This window comes from Nerophis ophidion, linkage group LG04, assembly GCF_033978795.1.
Source record: "Nerophis ophidion isolate RoL-2023_Sa linkage group LG04, RoL_Noph_v1.0, whole genome shotgun sequence".
Classification (NCBI taxonomy): Eukaryota; Metazoa; Chordata; class Actinopteri; order Syngnathiformes; family Syngnathidae; genus Nerophis; species Nerophis ophidion.
The window spans coordinates 36801181-36823627 of NC_084614.1; the positions used below are offsets into that span (position 1 = coordinate 36801181).

Consider the following 22447-nt stretch of genomic DNA (forward strand, 5'->3'; position numbering starts at 1 on the left):
AGGAAATCATACATGAGGCCCTTTTTTTGAAAACATGACACCTAGTGCCAACCTCGTCATGTCCGTTGTGTCCTGAGCAAGACACTTCACCCTTGCTCCTGATGGGTTCTGGTTAGCGCCTTGCATGGCAGCTCCCTCCATCAGTGTGTGAATGGGTAAATGCGGTTGTAGTGTCAAAGCGCTTTGAGTACCTTGAAGGTAGAAAAGCGCTATACAAGTACATCCCATTTATCATTTATTACTGCAAAGGCAGGACTAAAATGTATTAAAACAAAATCATGTATAGTATTTCTATATTATGAACACTGATTCCTTATATTGCATCTTAACTAGCATGCTGGACTTGTGACTCAGGGGCGTCTCTAAAAGATCATTTTAGGAAAAACACAAATAGAAAATAGATGCATCATAATCTTTTATCTTAGTCACTGTGAATTAACTTTTACAGTGCATTTCATTACAAGTTATTCATGAATTTAACAACAATTTAGCCACCACCAATGATTCAGATATAAATTTACATGTTATACTTCAGAGTTTCTCAGGTTGTAAATGATTAGGTCGACTAATTTAGTGACACGTGATCATCCGGTAAGTGATTAGAACAATATGGTAATCTTTAGCAGCTTAATATCTGTACCATAAACACACAGGAGGAGCCAATCAGTAACCTGCTGCCTGCTATTGGAAAAAAAAAACTGACAGAAGACCAAAAATATGGCACATTTGCACAACCAGTAGACACAAAGAAATATGTATACATATTTTCATAAATTGGGGAGCTGTGGCTGACTTCCCCTCGAGAAAAGAAATAGCTAAGCATTAGGTCATTGTTTTTCCTCAACGCCAATCAGAACAATTAAGCTTTTTTGAAGTGCCGTTGGAAAATTCTGTCCCTTCCCAGAATACCGTCAGTGAGTCCAAAACAAACGTGCCGTGTCCATCAACATCTTTCAAATACTGAAATGTGGCATTGAAGAGGACACGCCCACATTGATTGTGCAATGGACACAAACTGCACGAACTCAGTCCCGTTACATTCAAAAGATAACACGGCGACAGCAGATTTCTCCCTTTTGGTCTCAGGATTGCCTCCGTTAGACAACGTAGAAGTGCACAAAAATAAGAATACAAAATTAGACTTTTAAATACAATAGCAGCATTTTTTTGTCTTAGCTGAAAACCTCCAGTAAATCAGGTAAAGGCTTGGAGTCGCTGACCACCGATCGATTGTCCCTGTCAAGTGTGACGGTGTCTTTACGCAGGAGTGCAGGTGTCTGGTACTTGAGGTGACCACTAGGGGCGCTGCCATGCTACAGGCTGAAAGACTGTGCCTCTCCTCTTAGAGCGGCTCCATTTCCACAACGAGCCTCCAAAAGGGGATCGACTCCTCATTGCACCCCACCCCCCCAAGCTCTCGCAGCCGAAAATCCAAAGCAGGCCGGGGTGATTACGTGTGAACTGCAGAGTTTGCAGGATGTTGCTCCTCTCAACTCGAGGCTGTGGCTATGGCCTTCTTGAACTGCTGGCTGCGGAGCTCGCGGGTGCGGCACGTGAGGAGCAGGTCGTGACAGATGTTGCACACCAGCACTGGGTCGTACAGCTGCTGGTCCGGGATGGGCAGCTTCAAATGACAACAGTCTTTACAGAACACATTGCCGCAGTTCCTACCCACACAAACACAAAACAACACTGTTAAATGAATGTTAGAGGAAACATCCTTAAATTCACTTTTTTTTTTGGACTTCATTCAAAGTCAAACTGTGAAGCGCACACAAACATACAGCTGCAGTTGCGACTTTAAGGAATCCCCTACTACTAACTGTTGTTTCGGAGACATTAACGTCTCCGAATGTAACCTCAAGTGCAAGTTGTTTACAACAGTGGTTCTCAACCTTTTTCAGTGATGTACCCCCTGTGAACATTTTTTAATTCAAGTACCCTCTAAATCAGAGCAATGCATTTTTGGTTGAAAAAAAGAGAAAGAAGTAAAATACCGGACTATGTCATCAGTTTGTGATTTATTAAATTGTATAACAGTGCATTTGTATTGATCATTTGTAGTGGTCTTTCTTGAATTATTCAGAAAAAAATATGGAAAAATAACCAAAAACTTGTTGAAAAATAAACAAGTGATTCAATTATAAAGATTTCTACACATAGAAGTAATCTTTAACTTAAAGTGCCCTCTTTGGGGATTGTAATAGAGATCCATCTGGATTCATGAACTTAATTCTAAACATTTCTTCACAAAAAAAGAAATCTTTAAACAATATTTATGGAACATGTCCTCAAAAAATCTAGCTGTCACTGAATATTGCATTGTTGCATTTCTTTTCAGTTTATGAACTTACATTCATATTTTGTTGAAGTATTATTCAATAAATATATTTATAAAGGATTTTTGAATTGTTGCTATTTTTAGAATAGTTTAAAAAAATCTCATGTACCCCTTGGCATACCTTCATGTACCCCTAGGGGTACGCGTACCTCCATTTGAGAACCACAGGTCTTCAATAACTAAAGAATGGTGCAAAGTAAGGGTACTACAAAACAAAAACAGTCGATTCACATTAAAATCGCAATTAAAACATTTGTAATTGTATATATCAATTTATAATTTTAAATAAATTTAACCAGAAATGTGTATAAAATAATTATATTTCTGGATTTAAAATATTAATATTGATACAATTGCTTTCATTCAGTTTTAGTTCTTGTTTTAAGTATTGTATTCATATGTCTTCTCAACTGCTTTATAAACGTCTATCGTAAGTATTGTACAGCTTGGATTGGTTTGCTCTATTTTCTTTTTTAGATTGATTAACATTCTGCAATTTTTGTAAACATTTTAAAAATACATGTTTTAGATGTACACTAAGTCAAACATCAGCAGACAAAAGGAGCTTTTGTAACCGGCAAACTGTTTGAAAAGGTTTGATGATAATGTATATGCCAAATGATACAGTACGAGAATCGTGTTGAATCGAGAATCATTTATGAATCGATTAGTCACCCCAAAAATCGAATCATGAGTTGCTCAAAGATTTCCACCTCTAGCACAAAAGTTAAAATCTTGAAACGGAGGATTGAGCCTTAGATATTAATATTTTAAAATCATAATGCTTTTAATAAGCCATACATCAAAAAACACCTTCATTTATGGATGGAACCAATCAAGTTGCTCTCTATTCATCACTTCTTTTTCCTTGTAAATGTTATGAGTTTTATAATCCAGTAGATGGCAACACCAACACATTATCAGGGCAGTGTCAATACAGTACAGCCAGTGAGTGTGTCACACACTGAGTCATTATGGTCAAAAGCAACATTTTCCATTAAACTTTTTTATACACTCCAAATAATTATTGAAGTAAAAAAAAAAAACAAAAAAAAAACATACCGTTCCTGCTTCTAATCAACACTTCATGTATTTTATGGTTAATGTAGTTAGCTCCCTGCTTTGTTTTAAAGCATGTAACACTGCTCAATAAATCTAAATATTTGAAATGCAAAAACTTTTACCAGAAAACTTTGTCCATAATGGCTTCACTTTTTATCAATATTTGGTATTGACGAGGAAATTACACCACTGAATAAAGACTTTCAGTGCATCTGAAAGATAAATTGCGTTTTGGACTAAAATGATCTGGAGTATTTATTATAGGGCTGGTTGATTATGGCACAGGCCAAAGTCCCAATTATTTGCACATTCTACCTCAAAACAAAAAAACTAAACCAACACCACACTTTTGTGTTAAAAGCTTTAAATTTCTGTTTCGACTATTTTTTGAATAATCGCTCATTCCTAATCTATTAACTGATTTTAAAAAAAGTATTGACAAAAAACAGAACACAACAGAGTACACTGCTTGTCTGTAACTATGAGTTTGTCTACTGCAATGTTTTACAACCTTTGAGTCACACTTTTGGAAAAATAAAAGCCGTTACGGCCAGAATTAAAAGCATACGAGCAAAGAAAAAAAGAGATCATCATGAAGGTTTTTTTTAATCACCTGTGAATGGTTTAAAGGTGTTGCACACATGTCTGCCGCTGCACAACATTGAACACTTGTGTTCGGTGGTTAAATAAACTTTAAAAAACACAAGATTATGTCGCATAAAAAATGACGCTCAGAATTACTTGGTTACACACAAACACTAATCAAAACCTGTTTTTCCTGAGTAGTTGGTTTTAAGTTTTACTATCTGTGTTGGCCCTGCGATGAGTTGGTGACTTGTCCAGAGTATACACCGCCTTTTGCCCAAATGCAACTGGGGTAGGCTCCAGCACTCTCGCAACCCCATAAGGAACAGGCAGGAAACAGATGGATGGACTATTTGTATTGTATTATTATCAAGGTCCTTATGTACGCTGCCATCTAGTGGAAAGTTACTTAACTGCATTGCACTGCAATGCAAGCACAAGCACAGACTTCTTATTTGTACAAACAAGTGTTTTTTTGTTGTTTTTTACCAATTAGATAAAAAGGGAACATTTCCCACAGCACACTTGACTATACCTTACGACCAGTAGTTCCAAAATACTTACAAAACAATATCAGCAAAGATGGGTCAAAATGCAGAGAATAATTTCACCACACCTAGTGTGTGGGTGTGACAATCATGGGAACTTTAACTTTAAGTCAAACAAAGATAAACGTATTCATAGAGCACAAAAAGATCAAAACATTCTTTACAATGTCCAAATGCATGAAAATGTTAAATATATGTAAATATATTAAGGTCTAAACAAAACTGTTTGTGGCTTGTAATACAATATAGTTGAGCCGGAGGTTTGATTAAAAAATTGTTTTAGGATCCTTAACACTTTTGACTCTGCAAAACTCAAGTAAAAGTATTTAGGTTAAAAAATATCTCTGGAAAAAGAAAAAAAAATTACAAGGGCTTATGAGCGTCCCAATTTAAAAATGTCTTGAGCCGTCTCTCGACTAATTGTTGTTCTTAGAGATGCAAGCAAGAGTTCCAAGCATCCCCACCATAAGTCAGCCTAACAAATATCACAATGGAGCCCGGCCAAAACATCTGGTCTCACTCGCTAACATTAGCTTATATTTAGAGATCAACAGGACACATTTTTCAAGCATGGGAAGGGAAAAAGTGAGTGTGAAGGACAGTGCTGAGTGGAAGATATTAAATTAAATAAAGAACTCAGAATCCTGCCAACTTGGCCAAGCAATTTAAGTGTATCACTGCTAGTCTGCAACATACTGAAGCAGAACGAGTCTAACGCCATCTAAGGATTTAAAAATATTATCTAAACGATGGACATTTATCCATAAAAATATGGAAAAGCTGCTGATGTGTATGACGGCGAAACAGCTGAAAGGATATACCGTAAAAGTTCACTCTCCAAGGTAAATGCTGCACAATATTACATTACTTTCCTAGAACTACTATAGCTTTTCGTACTACATTTTATTGTACCTTTTTAATCAAATTATTTTAATGTAAAAGTTACTTTTTCTTTTGATAAGGCATGTTACTTGTTAACATGGTGCTGTTTTGTTTTTTTAATTAATTTATTTTAATTCATTTAAATGTGACATGCTGATTTGAGATACAAGTATTTTGAGTTAGGAGTTCCATCAGAGAACTAAGTAAACTTGAATGTGAGGTAGTACTGTATTTGTATTTTCTAACGACTAAGGTGCACTTACAATTGAAAGTATCACTGTTTGGATAGGATCATAGGACTCCGGAGGCAGTGGACAGGTACCGACAGGCCAAGCGGTGTGCGGCTTCAGCGGTCGCTGAGGCAAAAACTCGGACATGGGAGGAGTTCGGGGAAGCCATGGAAAACGACTTCGAAGCGATTCTGGACCACCGTCCGCTGGCTCAGGAAGGGGAAGCAGTGCACTATCAACACCGTGTATGGTGCGGATGGTGTTCTGCTGACCTCAACTGCGGATGTTGTGGATAGGTGGAAGGAATACTTCGAAGACCTCCTCAATCCCACAAACACGTCTTCCTATGAGGAAGCAGTGCCTTGAGAATCTGTGGTGGACTCTCCTATTTCTGGGGCTGAGGTCGCTGAGGTAGTTAAAAAGCTCCTCGGTGGCAAGGCCCTGGGGGTGGACGAGATCCGCCCGGAGTTCCTTAAGGCTCTGGATGCTGTGGGGCTGTCTTGGTTGACAAGACTCTGCAGCATCGCGTGGACATTGGGGGCGGTACCTCTGGATTGGCAGACCGGGGTGGTGGTTCCTCTCTTTAAGAAGGGGGACCGGAGGGTGTCTTCCAACTATCGTGGGATCACACTCCTCAGCCTTCCCGGTAAGGTTTATTCAGGTCTACTGGAGAGGAAGAACTGAACCTCGGATTCAGGAGGAACAGTGTGGTTTTTGTCCTGGTCGTGGAACTGTGGACCAGCTCTATACTCTCGGCAGGGTTCTTGAGGGTGCATGGGAGTTTGCCCAACCAGTCTACATGTGCTTTGTGGACTTGGAGAAGGCATTCGACCGTGTCCCTCGGGAAGTCCTGTGGGGAGTGCTCAGAGAGTATGGGGTATCGGACTGTCTTATTGTGGCGGTCCGCTCCCTGTACGATCAGTGCCAGAGCTTGGTCCGCATTGCCGGCAGTAAGTCGAACACATTTCCAGTGAGGGTTGGACTCCGCCAAGGCTGTCCTTTGTCACCGATTCTGTTCATAACTTTTATGGACAGAATCTCTAGGCGCAGTCAAGGCGTTGAGGGGTTCCGGTTTGGTGGACGCGGGATTGGGTCTCTGCTTTTTGCAGATGATGTGGTCCTGATGGCTTCATCTGACCGGGATCTTCAGCTCTCACTGGATCGGTTTGCAGCCGAGTGTTAAGCGACCGGAATGAGAATCAGCACCTCCTAGTCCGAGTCCATGGTTCTCGCCCGGAAAAGGGTGGAATGCCATCTCCGGGTTGGGGAGGAGACCCTGCCCCAAGTGGAGGAGTTCAAGTACCTAGGAGTTTTGTTCACGAGTGAGGGAAGAGTGGATCGTGAGATCGACAGGCGGATCGGTGCGGCGTCTTCAGTAATGCGGACGTTGTACCGATCCGTTGTGGTGAAGAAGGAGCTGAGCCGGAAGGCAAAGCTCTCAATTTACCGGTCGATCTACGTTCCCATCCTCCCCTATGGTCATGAGCTTTGGGTCATGACCGAAAGGATACGGTCACAAGCGGCCGAAATGAGTTTCCTCCGCCGTGTGGCGGGGCTCTCCCTTAGAGATAGGGTGAGAAGCTCTGCCATCCGGGAGGAACTCAAAGTAAAGCCGCTGCTCCTCCACATCGAGAGGAGCCAGATGAGGTGGTTCGGGCATCTGATCAAGATGACACCCGAACACCTCCCTAGGGAGGTGTTTAGGGCACATCCAACCGGTAGGAGGCCACGGGAAAGACCCAGGACACGTTGGGAAGACTATGTCCCCCGGCTGGCCTGGGAACGCCTCGGGATCCCCCGGGAAGAGCTAGACGAAGTGGCTGGGGAAAGGGAAGTCTGGGCTTCCCTGCTTAGGCTGCTGCCCCCGCGACCCGACCTCGGATAAGCGGAAGAAGATGGATGGATGGATGAACTGTTTGGATATGTATGCTTTTAAGCCAGAGAATCGGTTGTCATTTAGGTGATCTCTGATCACAACGAAAAAGGCATAATGGGTGAAGTTTGTGTTTTTCTTTACTTAAGTTAAATCCAAACAGCCAATTCCTCTCAACTTAAGTTACGATGATGTTGTCTACTTAGACAGGATCTTTTTTCCCCTCAAGAACGTCCAGAAAAACAATTGAACCAAATAGGAAACCCCACCACTGATGTTATCACACTAACTGTACAGGGGCTCCTTTGCTGGTTGAATTTGTGATATGAGATCATTTTTGTGTGATCGTGTGAATGGAAACATAGTGAAGTCCCACCTGCAGTGGTGACGCCTCTTGGCTATCCAGAACTCACAGTCACAGTTGAAACAATGAGAGGCCATGTGATCAGGCACCCACCTTGTGACCTACACACACATACACGTGCACACACACACGAACACCGTTGATACTTAGAAGTGCAAAAAGCCATCATAGTGAGAGAGAATATAGGACAGTGTAAACAGAGTCTGACAAGGAGGCTGACCTCTGTGTCTTTGCTCTCCACTCGATCCCAGCTGCCCTCAGACAACCTGTCTTCACTGTGTGTTGACAGAGAGTCTTCCTCATGGCTGCTGTCTGACTCTCGTAGACACGTCTGAAAGAAGAAAGACATGGATGAGACCTAACACACACATATACACATATATGTGTGTATATACACACATATATATATATATATATATACACATATATATATATATACATATATATATATATATATATATATATCCATCCATTTTCTACCGCTTATTCCCTTTTGGGGTTGCGGGGGGCGCTGGCGCCTATCTCAGCTACAATCGGGCGGAAGGCAGGTTACACCCTGGACAAGTCGCCACCTCATCGCGGGGCCAACACAGAGAGACAGACAACATTCACACACTAGGGCCAATTTAGTGTTACCAATCAACCTATCCCCAGGTGCATGTCTTTGGAAGTGGGAGGAAGCCGGAGTACCCGGAGGGAACCCACGCATTCACGGGGAGAACATGCAAACTCCACACAGAAAGATCCCGAGCCTGGATTTGAACCCAGGACTGCAGGAACTTCGTATTGTGAGGCAGACGCACTAACCCCTCTGCCACCGTGAAGCCATATATATATATATATACACACATACACACACACATATACATACATACATACATACATACATACATACATATATATATATATACATATATACATGTATATATACATATATATATACATATACATATATATATATATATATATATATATATATACATATATATGCATATATATATACACAAATATATGCACACATATATACACACATAACACACACATATACATACACATAAACACACACATATATATTATACATACACATACATACTAAATACAAAGATACATACATACTAATATATGAAAAAGAATCTACTAACAATGTCATCCTCATAGTCGACGTCTGGCTCTGAGGGAGGAGTGCTATAATGTTTGCTCTCCAGTCTCATCTGCAGCTGTCGCACTTGCTGTCGCAGCACCTCCACCTCTAGTTTGTAGCCTGCTTCGATCTGACGTAGTCTTTGCTGAACTGCATCCATGGGCACAGGCAGCCCATCATCGTCGAGGTAAGATGGCGCTTGGGGCGGAGGGGAGCTGGAGGCAAAGGGTGAGGGCTGTGACACAGCTGGAAGTTGATAGCCAGCCAGTGAGCAGATGTTTTGAGCAGCGCTGGTCAAGCTGGTGTAGCCCGCACTTCTGGTGGCGGAGGGCCATGCAGGCTGCAGAGGGGTACTGGGGCAAAGTGCCTCTCTGCGGCAGCACTGGGAGCTGTTGGGGATGGCGGAGCCTTGGGAGCGGAGCAGCTTATGGGCAAGTCGTTGGCTCTGGGAGGTGTTAACCTGCAGAGAGCGGCTGGCGCAGTGACTGGCACTGCTGCTGGACGACTTCATCAAGCCCTGAGCGCCCTCCCAATGGGAGCCAAAGAGGGACAAGTCTGGCAGTGGGCTCTGGGAGATTAGATGGTGAGCTGCTCCCTGAATGTAGTCTATAGGAGATTCTGCAAGTGCTGAAGTCTGATCTTTTTTTTGGACAACATCTGTGGTCATGTCTTCTTTGTGCGGCTCAACTGCTACCGCCGCCGTTTGCTGTTCCTCATTGTTGAATTTATTCTGATTATGACTGTTATAAGGGAGGGCGGGCAGAAGTTCTCCTTGATCTGTAAGAGTTTCAGTTGAGTCTTCCAGGGGAGGAAGTGGCATTAGAAGCTTCAGAGTCATGAGGTCTGCAGATTGCTGTTCATCATTTTCCTGGCTGTCATTGTGGGCATCAAGTAGTGGGCACACTGGGGTGTCTGATGGTTGTGTGGCATCAGTCAGCGGTAAACACATTTCGGATTTAGGAGAGGGTGGGAGGGTGGCCGCCACACTACTATAGGGGCTTTCAGCCTCCAGCAGAGTTGTAGTGGTGGTAGTGGTGTGTAGTAGCACTGGAGCAAAGAGAGGAGTGTGAGCATGTGTGATGTCTGAAGTGTGCTGGACTGGAGGAAGAGGCAGAGAGGGCAGCGGCTGAGTGGTGAGACACGGTTCCTCTGTTGGGTCCTCACAACCACCATCTGAGGGCTTCGTCAGACCCAGCTGTAGAGGTTCCCTGTCGCCACTGTCATGTGTGACCTCGTCAGAGCAGTCTACGCATGTGCTATTTGGTACAGGTACAGCTTCCAGGGTAGGACGACTCTCCGGGCAGTGCTTATTAAGATTAGGGTCACTGGATGTTCGTGTCAGGGGCAGCCCATTTTCAAACGCTGAAAGTAGGTTGTCCATGGACCGGGTCTTGGGAAGTCTTGAAAAATACATAATACAATATTTACTTTAACTTTACTTACTATTAGATTTGTTGTTTACAATGCTAAACTAACATAATTTCATTATAGCGCAGACAAAGTTAAGCTATTTAAAAAGGATGACAAACAATTGTGGTGGATTCGTTTACCCATTTGTTCATTACTTAACAGGCTGCTCCTCATGGTTTTACTGAGTAATTTGAGCAAATTTGGACAGTCAGTTGAAATCGAAATGTCCTCCAATTAGCACAAAAGTTTGGTCTTTCCTTGTATTTTAGTGAAGTCATTTAAAACAGTTAAACATGGTAGGCTCTGAGAAAGCAGCTAATGCACAACAGCTCAGCACACAAGTCAGACATGCGTAGTAAATGACCTTAATTAAAACAATATTGCAGTCAAACACATTTGTCAATATAAACAATTAATATAATTATAGTTGCAAATTACTTAGTAGATATTTTTGTCTCATATTATACATTTCTGCCTTGGAAACTTTGCGTCTAACAAATGTGTCTGATCATTCAACTTACGTCAGCCCTTTGTTTATTAAAAACACTAGGTGTCACCAAAACAGTATTTAACACTTTAGCCTTTTCTAACATTTCACAATCAGAAATAATAAACATGTACTGTGGTTCCTGTTGATGTCCTATTGGATTAATGTCAAGGCGCCAACATCTGTATCATATCTGAAGTGAAAAAGTCATTAGGACAACCCCTAAATTATGCAGATCCTCAGTGATGCATTTTCTGTTCCTCCAAAGTTTGTAATAAATCAAGTTTTTCATACTTTGGGCCTAATTTTGATATCTGTATCTACTATTTACCAATTTATTTAGACAAAACCACATCCGTGAAAGGGTCATTAATCAAACATTGATTTGAGATTTCAGACCAGCTTTTCCCAAAGTAATAAACCACAATTGTTGGGTTGCAGTTTGTCCGAATAAAGTTTTAGTTTCAGTATAAACCATGAGAAATGCATTTTCATGACAAGGGAATGTTCGAACCACCATGGATGATTTCATTAGCTAAAATGTTGCTTTACTTAACATTACTACCGAATATGTTGTATATTTTATACATGTAAACCAGCAGTAGGCCCCATCAAGTGAGAGCTTTCCTTTTAGAAGACATGCACATTATTGAACTAGATAGATGCAGCTGTGACACAAACACCAATTTGAAAGAGTTTCTCAAAATGTGGGAATGTTAGCAAACTAAAGTTATGCTGCTGTCTAAAAGATGTGCCAATTATCTCTCTCTCATATACAGTATATATCCATTTCCTACCGCTTATTTACTTTGGGGTTGCTGGTGCCTATTAGCTACAATCGGGCGGAAGGCGGGGTACACCCTGGACAAGTCACAACCTCATCGCAGGGCCAACACAGATAGACAACATTCACACTCACATTCACACACTAGGGCCAATTTAGTGTTGCCAATCAACCGATCCCCAGGTGCACGCCTTTGGAAGTGGGAGGAAGCTGGAGTACCCAGAGGGAACCCACCCATTCACAGGGAGGACATGCAAACGCCACACAGAAAGATCCCGAGCCCGGGATTGAACCCAGGACTACTCAGGACCTTTGTATTGTGAGGCAGACACACTAACCCCTCTTACACGCACACACACACACAGTTTGTGTCTCAATTGCTCTGTTTATTGCAGTTCTGAGTGTTGCTGGGTCAAGTTTGGTTTTGGAATTGGACTGCATTGTTATGGTATTGCTATGTAGTGGTTTGTTGGATTGATTAAAAAAAATATATATATATTTTTATTTATTTATTTTTTCAAATTAGAATAGATTCTGAATAGCACAACAAACGATTCGAATCGATTTTTTTCCCCACACCCCTAATATATATATATATATATATATATATATATATATATATATATATATATATATATATATATATATATATATATATATATATATATATATATATATATATATATATATATATATATATATATATATATATATATATATATATATATATATATACATACATATATATATATATATATGTATATATATGTGTATATATATATACACACACACACACACACACATATATATATATATAAATAAAACAAGATTTACAAGATTTTAACTACTTCAAACCTGTGACACTATCTGATTAAAAGGCCTTCCAAAAGAGTTTACATTTTTAAGGATTGTTAAGGAAAAAAATATGTTTTCGACCTTCAAAAACTTAAAGTACTTTTCTGTTTGACCGTAAATATAATTTAACTCAAATGTCCCCAAAGGGTTGAAAAAAAGATTAATTATTAGTTGAAAAAGAGGAGTCCTCTTATGCACGCATAGTTATGTTGTTTAAATACTGTGATGTTTAGATAATAAACAGAGGGAAACCCTGAAACAAACACCTGTCAAAGGAACGGGAGGCGAGTTCATCTTCTGTGACACTCTGGGACAAGTAGAGCTCCATAGAATCGTCCACAGCAGTGCAAGGAGAAGAGGTGGGGAGGTAGACAGCTGTCCACAGCTGTAACGCCCGTGTGTGGCAGACAGGTTGCAGCACCTTGCAGACAAACAGTGAAAAATAACATTTTATAAAGTAGCTAAACAGAATTGACCCTAGTATTTAAATCTGTGAGTGATATTTTAACACTTGCTATTTACAACCATTGCCATTCAAAATGTCACGATACAAAAAGGAGCTTCAAAGCTTTAAATGTCACCCAAAACCAATAGGAGGCAGCATATGAAGAGACCACATTCTGACTTAATTACCAATTGCGGTTTCACAAATTACACAAAATTGCACAATATTATTTAACATTTATCATTGTGGTTGAAGTTTGGGCTATAAGTGCACTGCACCATGCTTCTAGTATTGAGCTTTTTAGGTTACTACTTTTAACAAGGGCCAACATATTACTGATGTATGTATTTAAAAAGGGACAATGCACATTAACACATCACATAGCACAGGGATATTCAACTAACTTGTTTTGGGGGCCACATTTATACCTTCACTATCACGTCTTTTATTGTAAATTCCTGAGAACAACCTTCCCCTACAGTCAACATACGATTGTGGGTCTATTTATTTTGTTAGAGTTAAGGAGCACTTTAAAAAAAGGACCTTTTGCAAACATTTGAATGTCAAGTTTTTTTTTTTTGTTTGTTTTTTTAATATAACTGCAGCCTGAATAGCCCAAATGATGAAAAAGAGGACCTAAAATGAAACATTAATGAACATTACAACTCCAGAAGTTGAACAAATTAATAGTGACTGAATCCGAAATAAAAAAGCTACAGTAACAGCTTAGTTACATAAATCACATTATGAAATAACTGCCAAAAAGGAGAGGACTTAAAGGGGTGATTTGAAGAACAGTTATGTAAATCACAAGTTTGGACTCCAGTCTTCTATGTTTACTAGCAAAGTTAAAATGTCAATGGAAAGATCTCCCAATTTGTTTACAGTGTTGTAAGTTCCTCTAAACAATAGAATCACTCAGTTTTTTTCAGAATTTGTCTCAAGTTTTGAAGTGAATCTGGCCCCTGGGGCACCAGTTGAATAGTACTGACATAGGATGATGTGTAAACATGCTGGAATGTAGCAAGTTAATTTCCATCCACAGTCCCTCAACATAAGGATGTAAGACGTGACAAAGAAATAACACACAAGTAAAAGAGTAACAATAATAATGAAAATAATTCAAAAATATATGCATGTTCAGTTTACACACCATTTTTAGTATGATGTACTGTATTGTTTTAGTAGAGGCTGACTGCATCTGATATTAGAGGTGTGCCTAATATTATAAAAGGTGAGTGTATACTTCAGGCAAGGAGTGGAAATAAGGTATTTTCTAGGCTAGATGGACAGAACTGGTTTGATTTAAGTGTGTCAGTCTCAGCGAAAAACAGGAGGGCGCAGCATTGTAAAGTAAAACTGACCACATCATGACTGAGGATGTAGAGGAAGTTCTGAAAGTTCTTGTTTCCTGTGCGAAGCAGGGACCACACGGAGCAGGTGCGTTTGTAAATGTTCTTCGCCTCCCTCTCCTGATTGTTGTTACACAGGAAAGTACCGTACAAACACGAGTACGTATGTTGCACCAACTTGACCTGCATAGGACAGAATGCTTTAGAAATGTTAAAGTGTAGAGACAGTTCCATTTAAATACCCAAAATATGGTGAAAATAGGTTATCTTTAAAAATGCGCAGCAACACCTCTGTTAAGTTCAAGGTTTTTTTGATAATGGTCACAAAACAACTTAGCACTCATTGTCAGAATGAATGTGAGTAGCAACCACGCACAAGGAAAGCCTCGTTGAACTCAAACAGGCAGGGGAACTGTTTGAGCAGCTGGTGAACACAGTCAAGCCACTGCAGGAAGACAGGACACTGCTCGCTGACGTCATCAGCGTTCTCCTGGTGGCCACAGCGGTCCCCAAATTTGTGACCGTAGTCCAACCACTCAGTCTCTACAAGCACCTGGAAACCCTGTAAAACAGATGGTTATTAATACTGCATATAATGCTATTTGACAATCAATATGAAAATCAATATGGCCAATGGGCCATATTCTCCCAAGTGCTTGAATAAAAAAAAAAAAGGTGTATAACAGCGTGAATTCTGGTTGTGCAGCATTATCCTCCTGGATTTAAGTCAGTCAGTGTGGCCCTTCATCCAAGATGCGCATTATGGGTGGTCTTGTGCATATTTTCCAGTGGACTTGTGTTTTTGTTCTCATGCGCTTCTGAGGCTTAAAAATGTCCAGAGCCCTAAGAACGCAAAGCATTATGTTGCACTTGAAGTTTGAATGCAGTGTACGTCAAACGTAATAAAATGATTAAAAAAAACTTGAAAAAGCAATCAAATCTATTCTGATCGCTTTTATTGGAGACACCTGGAAGGATCCATTGATATGAGAGGATAAAAATGACCATAATGACACTGAATTAACTATCAAAAATCTTAATGCATGTCATATATCAGCTGTGTCTCTGCACGCTTATATAGAAGAGAAGAAGGGCGCATCCAGGGCATTAAATGCAAGGCGACCATGCATATATCTGGCGCATTTGGACATTGGCAAAAAAGTTAAACAATAACACCTGGACCATTAGGCGATATTGGTGGTTTCAGTCTTATTTAATAGAATCAGCCTTTGCCTGCACGCATCCACTTTAACACTCTATCACACATAACTTCAGGGTGGTTATAATAAGTAAAATAAAGTTTCATCTACAGATTAGTCACACTAAGCAAGGAAGAAGAAGCTGTTGTAGTGTGGATATACACACTACATCACCATGGCAACACAGGTTCACGTGATAAGCACTGCCTGGATTGATACAGCCTTTTCCAATTTAAAGTGTTTCCTCTTGTGACAATACCCACAAGTCCATTGGCAAAATGTATTTAATCTGATCATATTTCGGATTAGAATGTTACGGTGTACATAAATGGACCCTAAAAAAAAAGATCCGATTTTGTCGTGTACTTTCATGCATCACACCTTAAGTCGGAATACTTAATTTTGACATGAGGAACACATACCATAAACAAAAGTAGTATAAGTACATGGCTCTGTGCATTTTTACTTGTTTGACTTTGTTACGGGACTTTTTTCCTTCTGTTCGCACTTTTGTTTTACCTCTCTTTTTAAAATGCGCTGTTCTCAAAGTTGTGATACTGTATGTACAGGTTGCTGTGCGTTTTCATGTTACAACCTTCTGTGTATGTTTGAGGCTCACAGTTAGCACTTGGAGTAGCTGTAATGTGAATAAAACAGCTCGTTAAGATGACAACTAGATCCCTTCTTTTACTGTTACATCAACACATGATACTCAAGAACATACTTTGGTTTTGCATGTCTGTTTTAGAGCAACAAACTCAACAGTATATAACAATACCTCTGTGCATGTTGATTGGGGGGAGACAGCAGCAAGATAACTGCTTCCTTCTGAGACTTAAATTTAGTCCCTGCTCCACCACCAAAGTATAGCTGACGTCAGACATGCGTATCAAGGATCACTTCGACCCGCATTTTGCAAGACGTGATTCCATGCACACCAATGTGAATGACTATTGGCATAAACCACCCGTTTCGATCGTAATTAAATTTTGATCCGAACGTGCGTTAACAGGTCAGAATATTCCGAATGGCGTGTTTTCATTAAGCAGTTTTATTCCGGTTAGACTTTTAATCCGATTGTGTCCCGTGTGCAAATAGCTATTGAAATTCACAAGTGTTAATAATACTCCATCTTCCAGAACTAGCCCGTCTTCATTTACAACTTAAGCACTTTTGCCTCACTTATGTAGGGTGGGCTTGCCTGTAGGCTGGATGGGAGAATACGAATCAAAGTTGTGTAATATCAAGTGCGTAAAAAAAAACATGATTAGGGCTTCACATGTGCAGCAACTTATTCTGATAGAGTTAATTTAATTGATTTTCACAGAGAAAACAATACCGTGCGTAGACCCTCACCTCTAGTGTTCTATAGTAGGGATCCAACAAGATCTTGGCCAGAGCAACAATCTGAGGTGTGCGGTCCCAACCGTCTGAACAGTGCACTAGTACAGGACGGCCTTCTCTTTCCACAGAGGAACACACCAAAGTTGCCGCCTTCAACATTACAGATAAATGCTGCAGCCAACGAGTGCTCTCGAGAGCTGAAAGCCAGCTACAAAAAAAGACAGAAAGATGACATCACTTTTACAAATAAGATCATTTAAAGATGACTTCTGATGATTTTCTTCTTTTCTGACAAATGTTATATTCAACAATGCCAAAGCGTCAAATCTTAAAGGTTCATGGATTTGGGCGTGAGCTTGCAGACAATTTTGGATACCTCTCTGTTTGCTCTCTTGTGCCAATGTCTAGAGGCTCTATTGCTTTGTTCTTCTTGTTTAGTACTTTTCCGCCTGGCCTGATGTCTATAAAATACTTTAGTGAAGGGTTTTCAGACTACAGTCCGCGGACCAAGTGGAGCTTACCAAAATCTTCAGTGCGGCTCGCTAGACAGCGCAAGTTCAACAAGCCGATTAGCACGCGGTGTGTTTTTGCCTAAATATAGTATCCTGTAAATTAAATTGGAATGACATGAGTAATTTTGCCGCCATCTTGTGGACAGAAATGGATTTGGCAGTCAATGACCACAAATTTCATTTGATGGTGAACTGATTATAGGATACATTTTATATGTTCCAACCCAAATAACTTTTCCCACTAATGGTGTAAATTAACTGTAACCAAAAAATAAAGTCATCACACATAACTCATTGAACTTTGTGGACATTATAAAATATGTAAATAAAATTTAAACACACACACCAAAGTGCATGATGATATGCAAAACACTTCATACGTTCCCATGTCTGGCGCATTTTAGCTGAGATTTCTGATTGAAAACTTTAAGGAAGTCGTCAGGAAAACAAACAAGGTAGGAATTGAACTTTCACATACCAACTAATATTCAATGGTTAATCGTTTATACTTCATATTACATTGTAGTCAGGGTCTGATGTGAGGGGGGGTTGTTAAAGTTGAGGTAGTTGAAAGTATGTGTTCAGTCTGTTATAGCTTGCTTTAATTGATGCAAACTGAAATGGTATTTTTGTACAAAAGATTACTGTTATGTCCCAATGTTGTATTTATGTGTGCATGTGCGCTCACATCTATTTAGAAGCATATTGGCGATAACCTTCGAAAATATTGCTTTATTGCAGTTTGTACTGTATTCTTTCATGTTCGGTCAACCTTCTTCAATTTGGTATAAAAAGTACACCTGTGAAATAAACCATTTCAGGGACTACCTCTAAGCTCAGAGAGAATTCCAAGAATGTGCGAAAAAGTAATCAGAGCGAAAGGTGGCACTGTGTGTGTGTGTATATATATATATATATATATATATATATATATATATATATATATATATATATATATATATATATATATATATATATATATATATATATATATATATATATATATATATATATATATATATATATATATATATATATATATATATATATATATATATATATATATATATATATATATATATACACATATACATATATATATACATATACATATACACATATACATATATACACACACACACACACACACAGTTGTGATCAAAATTATTCAACCCCCACACAATGTTGGTGTTTTAGATTCCGTATTTTGTTTATAGTCATATCAAATAAAGATGCATTAAATAGACAAATGCAACTTGAATTACATTATATATTGTAACATACCAAACAGTGTCATTTCTCTTATTATCTCATTGACAAAATTATTCAACCCCTTGCAGATCATAACTCTTAAGAACAGAATTTGAATAAGGTATTTTCAATCAGGTGTTGAAAACACCTGTAGATGTGATTAGAACCACAACGAGCAACAATTAAACTGATTGAAAAAGACTGACGCTCAGTTTCTTGTAGATGGTCAATGGTGTATTTGCAACATGGTGAAGTCCAGGGAGTGGTCAAAGAAGTCAAGAGGAGGTAATTTCTCTTCATAAGAAAGGATATGGATATAAGAAAATGGCAAAGACATTACACATTCCAAGAGACCAGGCATAATTCGCAATTTTAAAGCTAAAGGCACAGTGGAAACACTACCTGGGTGTGGTAGAAAGAGGATGCTGTGTGCAACTGCTGTCCGGTATTTGAAGCGTACCGTGGTGAAAAACCCCCCGGTAATAGCTGAGGAACTACAACAGGACATTGCAGAGGGGGGGGACGCAGGTTTCGTCCCAGACAATAAGGCGCGCACTACGAGATGAAGGCCTCCAGGCCAGAACTCCCAGGTGCACCCCACTTCTGACTACCAGGCACAAGGAAAATAGACTCCAGTATGCCAAAACGCATCTGGACAAACCCCAAAGGTTTTGGGAAACTGTTCTATGGACTGATGAGACAAAACTGGAACTCTTTGGGCCTATGAATCAACGTTATGTCTGGAGGAGAAAAAATTGAAGCTTACAAAGAAAAGAACACCTCGCCTACTGTTAAGCATGTCAATCATGCTCTGGGGCTGTTTCTCTGCCTCAGGTACCAGGAATCTCCAGCATGTTCAAGGCATTATGAATTATTTTTCCTACCAGGATATATTAGCTGCAAATGTCATGAAGTCAGTGACGAAGCTGAAGCTTGGGAGACGTTGGACCTTCCAACAGGACAACGATCCCAAGCATACCTCCAAATCAACATCAGTGGTTGCAGAAGAACGGCTGGAAGACTCTGGAGTGGCCTTCACAGTCGCCAGACATAAATCCGATAGAAAACCTGTGGTGGGACTTGAAGGCAGTTGCAGCACGCAAGCCCAAGAATATGAATAAACTGGAGGCCTTTGCCCAAGAGGAATGGGCTAAAATACCTGTAAATCGTTGCAAGAAGCTTGTGTCCGGTTATGTATCACGTTTTAAGGATGTAATTACTGCCAAAGGGTGTTCTACTAAGTACTAAAGATGCATGTAATTAGGGGGTTGAATAATTTTGCAAATGAGATATTAAGAAAAAATTCCTTTTTTGGTATTTTGTAAAATACAGTGTTACAATTTAAGTTGCATTTGTGTATTTGACACATCTTTATTTGATATGACTATAAACAAAATACAGAATAAATGTCCAACTTGCTAAAATTGTGTGGGGGTTGAATAATTTTTATCACAACTGTGTATATATATATACAAATATATATATATACACAAATTATATTTATGAAATGTTTTTGTTAACATGTTAAAAAGTGTTTGATAAAAAATGTATTATGTATATGTTTTATTATTACATGTATTTTATGCAAGTTTCAAATAAACTCAAACCATAACCATAAAGATTCCTTTCTTTCATGAAGACAAAATTATAAGTTGGTGTTTTACCTGGTTCTGATGACTTTGATTGGAATCACACAGTATTCACAGTAGTGCTGGTAACTCCCACATTTTTTAATTTACATTGTGGAGGTGAAAGAAGTCCTGTCAAATACCACATGAAAGTGGTTGGTTTTTGGCATCTTTTTTGTCCAGCTTCCATACTCTCTTACAAGAAATACATTGACAGCAAACTCTGTAGCTTGCTACCTTGTGTGCGCTTGCTTTCTGAGCACTTATATTGTAAAGACAAGAGCTGTGCGGTTGGACTTTAGGCTTTTTACAGCATGTAGGGCACAATAATCTGTTGAAATAAAGTGTTTCTTGCCTTCCTGTCAGTCGTTTTTTTTCTTAGTACTAAGCTCGCAGCACCCAGCGTCACCTCACACGATCCTCAGGTGCGGCGAATGTCAATCAAGTGACGTCATAGTGAAGATTGATGATCGATCATTTTAGGACAATTTTTTTTAATGCCTGGCTGTTGATCTGAGACACACCCTCCGCGATCAACCAGTAGCTTGCTATCGACGTAATGGGCAAACCTGGTCCAGACAGACAGCTAGTCCACCCAGTAGGAATAAGACTGGACGCGGCTTCCCCATCTTGCCGTGAAAGCATTGGCGCAGACGCTGAGAAGGGGGCGGGCGGGAGGTTAAATTGATCAACTTACTTTCCAGGATCGGGTATCTGACTGCAGACAGTCCTTAGGGCATGGAAACTGTTCCGGATGGCATGGATGTTGGCCATTCCCATAAACATCACCTCACAGTTGGGGTAGTACTCTGAACACAAATGGAAATTGTCTCACACACACTTGATATGTATGGGTTTACACAGAATGGCCATTTCCGTACAATGACGGGAAAAAAAATTAAAGACAAAGCATATTTTTCCTTGAATAAACAGCCATATTATACTATATAAACAACTTGGTGTCACATTTCACTTCTTTGTTGAATTCCTTGGTAGTTGAAACAGTGGTCTGCTTCTATATTCCATCCTATCCATTTTTCTAACGCTTGTCCCTTTATATTGTCTTGCTATTATGTTTTGGAATGGTAGGCCTTAATCTCACTGCGAATTTAACAGGTCAAATTGAACAGAACTATACTAACTTTTAAAATATCGGGTAAAACATTATACAAATACAGTGGGCTCTCAGCATTTGGCCTACGATTGCAATGAAAATATGGTCCAAGGGTCAAATTGGAATCCAAAAAGAAGAAAGGCTGAGATGGGACAAAGCAGCTAAACAAATATGCAGTTTTTACTTTTTGGTGTGTGTGCGCACCCTTTTTAAAAAAGGGTTTTACCTGTTTTGACAACAGTACTAAGAAAGGAAGTATTGCTGAGTGGGCTACGCAAAGGTAATAAAGTTATTCTATGTTTTAAATGTTACAATTAACAATAACCATTTATAGTATACACGTAGCGCGTAGGGCGCTGCAATCCACAGGGGGGCCATGTTTTGCGTGAAGAAGCACACAGAATAAATGCTTGTTTTGCAAGGCAGAAGGTACTTTGTTTAAATCCTGGAGAGAGGTCAGGTAGTACGGTCAATAAATGTATGTTTTAAAGTTGGCAGTCAGTCATTGTAACAAAAAAAACAAAAAACTGTTTTAGTGCAAAACTTAATTAAGTTTGATTAAAAAGTATATAAATTGCTTCACATAAAAAATGTTCTACATTTTTTGTAATGGGGCATTTACAAATTATGCTTAAAGTAGGGGTGCTATTCATCTTAGGATTTTTATATGCTTTTACAATATTTAAAAGCCCTCCTCACAGCTGTCACACACATTTATAAACATTTATTAAGCTTTTAAATCACTTCATACATTAAAACCTGCGTAATGTTAACATGAAACATTAACAGTACTCAAATCTCACAGAACTCCTTGGTACTATAAAATTAGTGATGCACTAAACCCGTAGTTAGTGAACTCTGAAGTGGCGAAGGAACACTTTCTTATTTTTGCACTGCCATTAAAACCACTACGCTAAAAACGTACTTACAGTGATACCTCAACATAAGAACGGCCCAACTTAAGTGTTTCGAGATAAGAGCTGCCTATTTTGCATTAAGTTGCAGGCAGAAATGTAAGTTGCAAGCATCCATGCCATTAG

The 22447-nt window shown here is 39.5% G+C and overlaps 1 protein-coding gene across 2 annotated transcripts in view; it reads right to left on the bottom strand.

Moving 5' to 3' along the window:
• Positions 1 to 402: 402 nt before the first annotated feature.
• mtmr4 (myotubularin related protein 4) overlaps positions 403 to 22447 on the bottom strand; it is a 66630-nt gene continuing 44585 nt past the window's right edge. For both annotated transcript variants that reach the window (XM_061898008.1, XM_061898009.1), the window contains 9 exons: positions 20991 to 21102; positions 16915 to 17110; positions 14736 to 14921; positions 14372 to 14542; positions 12829 to 12983; positions 9028 to 10426; positions 8106 to 8216; positions 7898 to 7986; positions 403 to 1667 (listed from right to left, as the gene is read on the bottom strand). In XM_061898008.1, coding sequence (XP_061753992.1) covers positions 1490 to 1667; positions 7898 to 7986; positions 8106 to 8216; positions 9028 to 10426; positions 12829 to 12983; positions 14372 to 14542; positions 14736 to 14921; positions 16915 to 17110; positions 20991 to 21102 — 2597 coding nt within the window. In that variant the 3' untranslated portion in view covers positions 403 to 1489. The remainder of the gene's footprint in view (positions 1668 to 7897; positions 7987 to 8105; positions 8217 to 9027; positions 10427 to 12828; positions 12984 to 14371; positions 14543 to 14735; positions 14922 to 16914; positions 17111 to 20990; positions 21103 to 22447) is intronic.